The 10,941-nt window shown below is 37.1% G+C and overlaps 1 protein-coding gene across 1 annotated transcript; it reads left to right on the plus strand.

Moving 5' to 3' along the window:
* The first annotated feature begins 9,149 nt into the window (after positions 1 to 9,149).
* On the plus strand, positions 9,150 to 9,971 carry LOC115717908 (uncharacterized). The gene has a single exon (XM_061108158.1). It carries the CDS (start codon positions 9,150 to 9,152, stop codon positions 9,969 to 9,971), a length of 822 nt encoding a protein of 273 aa, XP_060964141.1.
* The last annotated feature ends 970 nt before the right edge of the window (positions 9,972 to 10,941 follow it).

Genomic DNA, 10,941 nt, shown 5'->3' on the forward strand with positions numbered 1-10,941 from the left:
TACCCGAAGGAAAGCAAAATCCCCAATCTGGAATTTAACATCTCTACGCTTTGGATCTGCGTAGCTTTTCTGTCTACTTTGTGAAGCAAGCATACGAGCTCGGATCTTTTCAGTAGCCTCACTCGTTCTTTGGACAGCCTCAGGTCGAAGATACCTACGTTCGCCAGCTTCATCCCAGTGAATAGGTGAACGACATTTCCTTCCATAAAGCATCTGATACGGAGCCATGCCAATGGTACTCTGATAACTATTGTTATAATAAAACTCAATCAGAGGTAGGTACTTGTTTCAAGAACCTTCAAAATCCATTACACATGCCCCTAAAATATCCTCAAGTATCTGGATAGTCCTCTCAGATTGACCATCGTTTTGAGGATAAAAAGCTGTACTGAATTTTAATTTAATACCCATTGCTTGCTGTAAGCTTACCTAGAATTTGGATGTAAATTTTGGATCTTGATCTGAAACTATCGACGTTGGGGCACCGTGAAGCCGAACTATCTCCTTCATATATAAATCAGCATATTGATCCACTGTATACGTTGTCCTCACCGGGAGAAAGTGAGCAGACTTCGTATATCGATCCACTATCACCCAAATAGAATCATAATACCCTACTGTTCTGGGCAATCCCACTACAAAATCTATGGTGATGTCTTCCCATTTCAATTTAGGAATCTTTAGAGGTTGAAGCAAACCTACTGGCCTCTGGTGTTCTGCTTTAATTTGTTGACAGGTTAAGCATCTTCACACATATTCAACAATATCCCTCTTCATACCCGACCACCAGTATAAAGCTTTCACATCATGATACATCTTGGTTGTTCTCGGGTGTAAGGAGTACGGTGTAGTATGAGATTCATCAAGAATCTCCTGTAAGATTTCTTTGTCAACCAATAAACAAATTTTGTTCTTGTATCACAACAACCCATCAGATAAACACGAAAAGTCTTTTGCTAATCCGGCCTTTAACTTCTCCTTATGCCCCTGTAACTCAAGATCACTTTGTTAAGCTACTCTAATTCTTTCCAATAAATCAGATTGCAGTGTAATGTTGGCAAGTTTTCCAATTACAAATTCAATTCCTGCTCTAGTCATATCCTCAGCCAGCTCTGCTGAAATTTTATTTAGTTCACAAGCTTGCCCTGGTCCTTTTTGACTCAGAGCGTCCGCTACCACATTTGCTTTTCCAGGGTGTTAGAGAATTTCACAATCATAATCTTTGACCAGTTCTAACCATCGTTGTTGCCTCATATTTGAATCCTTCTGAGTGAAAAAGTACTTGAGGCTTTTGTGATCAGTATAAATCTCACACTTCTCAGCATAAAGATAGTGACGCCAAACTTTCAATGCAAAAACAAGGGCTGCTAATTCAATATCATGAGTAGGATATCGTTGTTCATACTCTTTCAACTGCCTGGATGCATAAGCAATCACTTTCTCTGACTGCATAAGAACACAGCCTAACCCTTGCTTGGATGCATCACAATAAATCACAAACTTTTCATCACTCTTTGGTAAGGTTAACACAAGAGCGGTAATCAACCTTTGTTTCAGTTCCTGGAAACTACTTTCACACTTATCAATCAAAACGAACTTTCAGTTCTTTTGAGTCGGCTCTGTTAAGGGCGTAGAAATCTTTGCAAAGCCCTCAACAAACCTTCTATAATACCCTGCCAATCCCAGGAAACTTCTAACTTTGGTTGCTGACTTAGGTCGAGGCCAATCTCGTACCGCTTCAATCTTCACTGGATCCACTAAAATACCATCTTTACTTACCATGTGTCCCAAAAAATTCACCTGAGGTAACCAAAATTCACATTTCTTAAACTTGGCATACAACTTATGCTCCTTGAGACGTTTCAATACCATTTGAAGATGTCTTTCGTGAGTTTCTTTTGAGTCTGAATAGATTAGAATATCATCAATAAAGACAATAACAAAATCATCCAGAAAGTCTTTGAACACTCGGTTCATCAGGTCCATAAACATTGCTGGTGCATTTGTTAATCCAAAGGACATTACTAGAAATTCATAGTGGCCATACCAGGTCTGGAAAGCTATTTTGGGAATATCCTCTTCCCGAATCCTCAGCTGGTGATAACCAGACCAAAGATCGATCTTGGAGAAGACGGTCTTTGCCTACAACTGATCAAATAAATCATCTATCATTGGCAAAGGGTACTTATTCTTCAATGTCAACTTGTTTAACTCCTGGTAATCAATGCACATTCGTAAAGTTCCATCTTTCTTTTTCACGAACAAAACTGGTGCACCCCAAGGTGAAATACTAGGTCTAGTGAATTTCAAATCCATCATCCCCTGTAATTGCACTTTTAACTCTTTCAACTCTGTAGGTGCCATCCTGTAGGGAGCTTTCGATACAGGCTCTACCCCCGGTATTAGATCAATCTCAAAATAAATTTCACGTTCTGGTGGTAACCCCGGTAACTCCTCTAGAAACACATCTAAGAATTCTCGAACCACTGGGACATGCTCCGGTCCCGCTAGTGGTTCCCTGGTAATATCCACAACATTTGCTAAGAAACCAATGCACCCCTCACCCAACAAATCTCTTGCCTTAAGTGCTAAAATTAAGGGAATTCGGGATCCCTGCATCTTCCCCACAAATACAAAGGGGTCCTCGCCCTTAGGCTGAAAAGTCACCTTTTTTCTCTTGCAATCAATAGTGGCGTTGTATTTAACAAGCCAATCCATCCCCAAAATAACATCAAAATCCTTCAAATTCAATTCTATCAGATCAACTGATAACTCTCTTCCTTCCACAAATATTGGAAGGGATCGAACCCACCTGTTGGAGATAACTAACTCCCTAGTAGGCAGCAAGGTTCCGAAACCTCTAGAAAGCACATCACCAGGTCTATTCAACTTTTCAAATATTCTACTTGAAATATAAGAATGCGTTGCACCAGAATCAATTAGAACAGTCAATAAAGTACCAGCAACAGAAAGATGACCTGTCACAGTGGAAGGACCAGCATCAGCCTCAACTTGAGTCAGGGAAAACACTCGAGCAGGAGCGGGTGTATCATTCTTCTTTTGCTCTAGTCGTAGCAGCTGTGGACAATTTCTCTTCATGTGACCAACCACCCCACAGTGGAAACAGGCCCTGGCTTGACACTCGCCCTGGTGGCGCCTTTTACATCTCGAACATTCAGGAGAAGTCCGCCAGTTTTCGTTCCCACCGTGACGGAAACCTTGGTTACCCTGGAACCTTTTATTTGGGCCTGCAGCTAATAATTCACTAGGTCTTTTCTTGCTGTCACCGGGATCAGTACCCCTACCAGGACCAGCACCTGATGTTTGCTTCCATGAATCTCTTCTGGCAATATTTTTCTTTCGTATCTGAGCTTCTGTACCCTTAGAAACTAGGGCCAGTTCAACTATTTGAGCATAAGTTCGAGCAACCCTGGTTGTTTAGAAGCAACAATCACATCTCGTGCTATATGTTCATCCAACCCTCGAATGAACTTTGCTTTCCTAGCAGCATCAGTAGCCACCTCATCTGAAGCAAACTTTGCGAGTCGATCAAACTTAGTGGCATACTCAGTCATAGTCATGCTGCCCTGAGTCTAACGTATAAACTATTCTGCCTTTGCCACCCGAATAGATTCATTATAATACTTCTCATAAGACAAGGTCCAGAAGGCTTCTCAGGTCATGTTATTGAGATCATGACGCTGAGATACAATCTCCCACCAAATACAGGCATCATCTCGCAGCATATAAGTAGCACACCTGACCCGGTCATTATCTTCAACCGCATAAAATAAAAAATGGATGTTATCATAATCGTCCATTGCTTTGCCTTGAGTGGATCAGCACCACCCGCAAACACTGGCGGGTTCTGCTTCCGAAACCGCTCATACAAAGGTTCTGAATGTTTCCCTGCATCCGGTGGCACTACCAGAGGTGCCGGAATATCAGGGTTAAGGTTTAGAGCAGGCTGAGCTCGCTGCTCTCTCAATTCTCTTATTTGCTCCCCCTCCTGCCGAATAGTCTCTTGTGTTTCAGCATATAACTCTTCCCAATTTGGTGGTGGTGGAGGTTTCTCGCCCTCACCAGGAGCCCTGAGCCCAACTAGCTTGTGGTTACCCCTACCAGTCCGCCTTGGGTGCATAACTATACACATGCGGTCACATTCCAGGTAATAACAATACTAATAAGTATTTTCATATATTATAGTACTGCCCACACAACTCTGATATCAACACAATTAAGATAATCAGGCAATCAGAAAATTAACAAACTATCTTTTAACTAAAAGCTTACTGACCATGAGTCGATCAAGTCCTTGCAGCCAATGTACATATCAAACAAGTCTTCATGATCTAAAAACCTTCCTCTGATACCATGTTATAACGCCTTATCCAATAGGGACACCACATGTGTGCTTTTATAAAATTCATATATATACTATATAATTATACCAAAAGTGCGGGTAATTAAATTTTTTTTTTGTAACTAAAATCAAGCATGTAAAAACTTCTTCATAGCAGAAGATAAGTAATGAGAACTATGGGGACCCCTGTTATCAAAATAGTACAAACTAGTTTACTAGTACTTTTACAATATAAACTTTGTAATCCCAAAATACTATCAAAACGAATCATCCTGTTCATTGGGCCGATACACTGCGCCTGATATGTACATTGCTGCTACGACCTCGAGCTCATGGCTGCTCTACCTTTGCTTTCCCCTTACCTACACCATAAAGCACCCGTGAGTCATAGAGACTCAACAAGAAAAGTGAAATAAACAACAACTGATAATAACCATCAACTCTATCTCATATCAGCATGCTTACACATTTACATAACATCATAAAAGCACAATCTTGGTACTTTATAAAGTACCCCTTTTACCACTCGTTAACCACAAGCTGTACATGTCACTATCGTTGCGCAATGAAGCAAACGATAAGTAAGAAACCTAACTGCGGTTTCAAGAGTAATTACTCATAACGGTATTAACCGTTTCCAACCCTAGGTCATAACCTATGCTCAAGAATATCTAATCAAAGTCTTGATAATAATCAGGGCCATAACCATTCAACCATTAATAATTGTCCGTATACGGTGCTCACCACTTTTCTTACCTTAGTTCTGAATTCAAGCGTACGGGCCGACTCGAGTGCAAAACAAGCTGGGCGATCCCGGTCCTATGTCACGACAACCAAAACTAAATAAAAACCTTAATCAAATTTCTGATAACTGACTCTAATTGACACAATCAAACACACTCTACTTTCCCCCAGATCAAGCTAGCTTAACTATCTCTAAAACACCCTGAATTTCACTCTGAAGGACACCCCGAATCAGATCGGACATGAGGAGAAAAACCCGAAATTTCCCCTTACTCAGAAAAACAGTCGGCCGTTTATCTGGGTGCCTAAAAAACGGTCTGCTATCTTTTCCTGGCAGCCATGAAAATTTCTAGTTTTTTCACCCTAAAACCCAATCCAACCTCAACCAAATCTAACCAAACTTTCCAGAACAGTATAATAACATAAATATAACATATCCCAAGATTAAAATTACAATAGTTCAATCTCTAACTCAAATTCATATGCTCAAGTGAAAGAAAATCAATTCCTTTAGCTTCTTCAAACACAACACAATCTCAACAGCCATGAAATCAAATAATACTTGCACAAACAAAACTAATTCAGCTAAGAAATCATGCTCAGAACTCATCTAAGCCTATAGCCCTGAAAACTTACAAAAACTAACAAAAACCTAGCTTTAGAAACCTAGGAATTCACAAAAACATGAGGAGGAACTTACCTCAACGTTTTAGGTTGGCTTAGGGGTTGAGTTTAGCTCTGAAATGTTAGGTTTGCTGAAGAAAAGAAGTCCCCTAATGGCTGGCTCAAGCTTGCACGAGAGAGAGAAGGAGAGAAGTTGAAGATGGAGAAGTTACTTAGCCTCCAAGTAACTTAAATAATAAAATTTCTCTTCTTTTTCTTTCTTTTCTATTTCTTTTTTTTAAAAAATATCATAGCCCCTAAATAAAATAAAAAAGAATAAAAGATTAATTATTTAAAGAATAATTAAATTACCCTCAAAGCTAAATAATCTCTAAAGTAACCTAAGGGCATTTTCGTAATTTTACTAATCCATCAACCCGACATTCTAATAAAATTCTAACCTAGTCCGGAATATTCTCAAATAATTCTTCCATTAACGTCGTGACGTTACTAACCACATCGCTAAATTTCCACAATTGTTGGGCCCGAAAAATATTTTATTTCGAAACTAATATACTCAGTACTCACATATCCCAATATAATCTCCTTAATTAATAAATTACGCTATTTATTTCATCCAGTAAATTCTCAATAATTACCCTAAGCAAGATCATAATCTTACTTCGTTACCAAAATAATTACATATTTAATAAAATATGTGTATTTAAATAATATTTATTTTCCAGGACATTACACCCTAACTTAGGTCCGCTCGGCAGACCTCAACATCACTCAATTATTAGCTTGTGGGATAGCAGGATACGAGTGAAGTGCATCTACAAAGGGGCAGTATGGAGCAGCAATATAAGCATGCAACAACATTGGGGGATGTTAGCTGGACCTGGCTACCTGATGGTCTTAGATGGACGTGACTTTGCATAGGCATGCATGCAAACATTTTCTCAGACAGTGTGCATGGTGACACACGTGAATTATGATTGCTGGAAGTTAACAATGTCTATCCAAAGACATGCACGTGGGCTTAAGACATCTGTTGGAGGACAGATGCATGAAATCTAGGCTGAGGGCTTGGATGGCTGACACGTGAGTGTTAGTTATTTGCATATGCTATGTTGATGTGTAATGTGCTGGTCAGTCCAGCATGGCCTAGGCGGTCTGAGTGAATCACTTTATCTACGCGCGCACGAATGGGAAACCTTAGCCAAATTTTCAAAAACTTTAAAATATTATAACTTTTTTATTTTATTTGAAATTAAGTTTTGTAAAAGGTATATTTGCTTAATTTTTAACCAACTATCCAAATAAAATAATGTTAGCTCAAAAATCAAATTAACTTTTGTAGAAAATTTCTTAATATCACAACCAATCATTAAAAATCACATAAACCAATATGAACACATCCAAATCATCCAAATATCGTTTGAAATCCATATGTCATGAAAATAAATTATTACCATTGCTTTGCGGCCAATTGCTAGAAGTATTTTACCAAGATCTAGATTTACTAACATGTATGTGTGATTATAAATCTATAATCTAACATCCTAAATATGAATTCTCCAAAAGTGATGAATTAAACAAATAAAGTTATAGAAAGACTTATACTGATGGCAACAAAATAGTATGACTCCTTCCGTTTAGATCTCTAACTGTTGATCATTTCTGTCGTAGAGTATGACTAAGCTTTGAACCTGGTTTCTCCTTAAAGTGATAAAAATACTACACAATCTTCCACACTATCTTGAGTATTGACTTGAATTGTGTGGGGAATCACTCATTCATTATAAGGTTCAAAAATTTTAGAAGAAGAAGAATATGAATTAGAAAATAGAAGGCCCTCTTTTTATTTTTCTATTTAGTCTGACAATGAGTCAATTAGGTTATGTAAATAAGAGCTATATTATTCTATTTATATGATAGCTATTGAAAATTTACATTGAGTAGGGACAAATTTATTTATATGATAGCTATTGATAATTTACATTGAGTAGGGTCAAATTTACCGTTCCACCATTCAATGTATTTTATCCTTAAACTACTTACCTACTTGTAAATGATATTATAATAAGCTAATATAATTACTCAAATGAGTACTCTACTATTTAAACTCGTTTAGCCAAGCTCGAAGGAATCTATCGTTTCACTTCTATGTATTTAAAGAAGATATGAATTTCGTACCTTTGATTAACGCTTCCACTCAATTGCATCGTGTTCCTAAGATGTAAGTATTGGAGCAATCCAATTGGTTAGCTTTAACGAACAAATCAAAGAACGCAAGCAATACACTTATACTGGAGCCTAACCATCTCAGGATTGAGATCATTGATCTAAGATCAAGTAAGTGATATTTACTTAAAAAACATTATGGTAAGTTTATGATATATTTTGCACACTGAATATTGCTCAGTTTGATGTATAACCGTACATCTAATATAAGCTTACTTTGCTAATACCTTAGAAAAAAATATTCAACTATACAACTGTAAGTAAACTAAATTATTGATTATCAAATCAGTGTAAATTATGTGTACTAATAAATCACGAGACTAATTAGTTTAATCACATAATCTTAATTATTTTTCAATGTGTAGACAACACATTAATCATGAATAGCAATGTGATAAAAATTTAATAGAATTTATATATCAAACATGTGATCATGAAATAAACATGTGAACCAAGCCTTATACTAAGTAATAAAATAATTTTGTTCCTTTATTGATAATAAAATTCAAGATAACATTGAAATAGAGTTTATTTAGGGCACAAAACACAACATGTAAATAAATAGAAAAATAATAAGACATCAATCTTGTTAAAATGTGTAAATCATTCATAAATTAACTCTCAATAACTACAAAATATCCAAAAAAAATATACTAGTTTTGTTAATCATGTAAAAGATAGAAAAATATAGGAGAAGTGCTCTTTATTATTTTGTAAGAGAGAAAGTATATAAAAATATGAGAAAAATTATGAAAGTAAAACTCCTTGTTGAGCCGGTTACTCAAGAATAGATATTTTTCTACCACCTCTTTTTTGGATGCTAACATTAGTCATTCTCCATCTTATACTTGGCAAAGTATATGTTGGGGAAGAGAATTACTCATCAAGGGAATGCGATTTAGGGTTGGTAATGGTCTTCACATTGCTTGTGACAATGATCCTTGGATCCCCAGCCATAATCACTTTCGGCCTATAAGCTTTTGTGGACCTCCTCACATGTCGGGCTCTACGCTCATTACTCACAATAGGGAATGGAATGTGGAGTTGTAAAGTGAGTTTTTCCAATTAATGGATGTTGAAATTTTTTTTAACTATTCCATTAGGTTTCTTTGTTGATTAGGATAGATTAATATAACATCATTCTCCTACTGGATCTTACAATGTCAAATCGGGGTTCCATTTGGCCACAACTATGGAGGATCAACTTCATTCTTCTACTTCAGACACCCACCGTGACTGGTGGAAGTTCTTTTGGAGTTTAAATTTGCCACCAAAAATACGTATCTTCGCTTGGAAAGTCCTTCAAAATGTGGTCCCTGTAGCTGCTGCTCTTTTTAAGAAAAAAATCATTGATTCAGCTGCTTGTTCTCTTTGCCCTTCATGTTGGGAGTCCATAGGACATGTACTTTTTGGATGTCATCATGCTAAAGCAGTATGGAAGGATTCAAAATTCACAATAGACTTTCACAAAGCTCAGTCCATGTACAAGGGGGAGTATCTACACCATCTTTCTGCTGTATATAATCAAGAGGATTTTGAGCTTTTTATTTGTCTAATGTGGGGAATTAGGACTAACAGAAATAAAGTGTTTCATGGTGGGAAACCACGCCTGAGCTCTTCTATAATTGCCTATACCACTTGTTTCTACAATGACTACAACCGAGCCAAAAAATCCTCCAAACCAGCTGCTGCAACAGACCAGATTTTGAACAACCAGTCCTCCATGAATTCAGCGTTGCAGCAACAGGTTCCATGGTCTCCTCCCAGCATTAATGTATTGAAATTAAATGTAGAAGCAACCACCAATTTGGAACAAAAAAAACTAGGAATTGGTGCTATCATTCGAGATCATGATGGAATGGTTGTGGCTGGTTTTTCGAAAGTTGTTCAAGGCAGCTTTAGATCTGATGAGATGGAAGCAAAATCTTTTTTTCATGTTCTCAATTGGGTATCTCAATTACAACTGTCTATAACGCATATTGAGATAGCTGCCTTGAGAGTTTCTACTGCATAAAATTCCCCTTCAAGTGATTTATCTTGTTTTTCAGATCTTATTTTTGATGTACGTTGTCTGTTATCATTTTCTCTCTAGTGTTTTAGTTTCCCATGTTAAAAGAACTGCCAATCAAGCAGTTCATTAGTTAGCTAAATTTTCTTTAGGGCTGGATGAAGACATTTGTAGGTTAGGAGAAATTCCCTATCCTATTTTCTCATTTGTTGTAAATGACTAGGGATGCACACGGGGCGGGGAATTGGCGGGGAGTGCTCCCTCCGTCCCCATCCCCGTTAAAAATTTTAATCCCCATCCCCGCTTATTCCCCATCGGGGATGGGGCGGGGAATCCCCTAATGGGGCGGGGATGGGGCGGGGAATCCCCTAATAATAAAATAAAGTTTATAATGAGATTTTAATATACAAAAATATTAAACTACATAAAAATTAAAATATTACACAGTAATTATTATTCAATAAACTAATTATTATCAAAAATATAACTTAAAATTCATAAAAAAGATACTAATATACTAAAAAAATGCAAACATAAATTATAAATTATAAAATATTATTAAAAATATAAGATAAAATACTAAACGGGTCCCCGTCGGGGCGGAGAGTGTGATCCCCGTCCCCGCCCCGTTTAACATCAGGGACAAAAAGTGATCCCCGTCCCCGCCCCGTTCCCCATTTAGACAGGGAATCCCCGCCCCATTAGGGGCGGGTCCCCGCGAGGCCCCATCCCCGTGGGGGAAATGTGCATCCCTATAAATGACTCTAATTTATAATAACAGTGACTATTCTAAAAAAAATTATTTTAGTAAAGGTTAAAAGAAATTAATTAATATTTTTTTTTATAAAATGTGATTTATTAAAGATAGATAGTTTGAAATAGTTAGAGTGAGAATAGTAAGAAAATGAAAAAGAAAAATGAGTTTGAGAAATACAATTAAAAAAAAGGAGAGAATTGAAAAAAAAAAAAAAAAAAA

Source organism: Cannabis sativa, unplaced genomic scaffold, assembly GCF_029168945.1.
Source record: "Cannabis sativa cultivar Pink pepper isolate KNU-18-1 unplaced genomic scaffold, ASM2916894v1 Contig7, whole genome shotgun sequence".
In the NCBI taxonomy this organism is placed as follows: domain Eukaryota; kingdom Viridiplantae; phylum Streptophyta; class Magnoliopsida; order Rosales; family Cannabaceae; genus Cannabis; species Cannabis sativa.

What these genes read in the sequence shown, in the direction of transcription:
- LOC115717908 (XM_061108158.1), top strand. Translation starts at nt 9,150, where the DNA reads ATGGAGGATCAACTTCATTCTTCTACTTCAGACACCCACCGTGACTGG.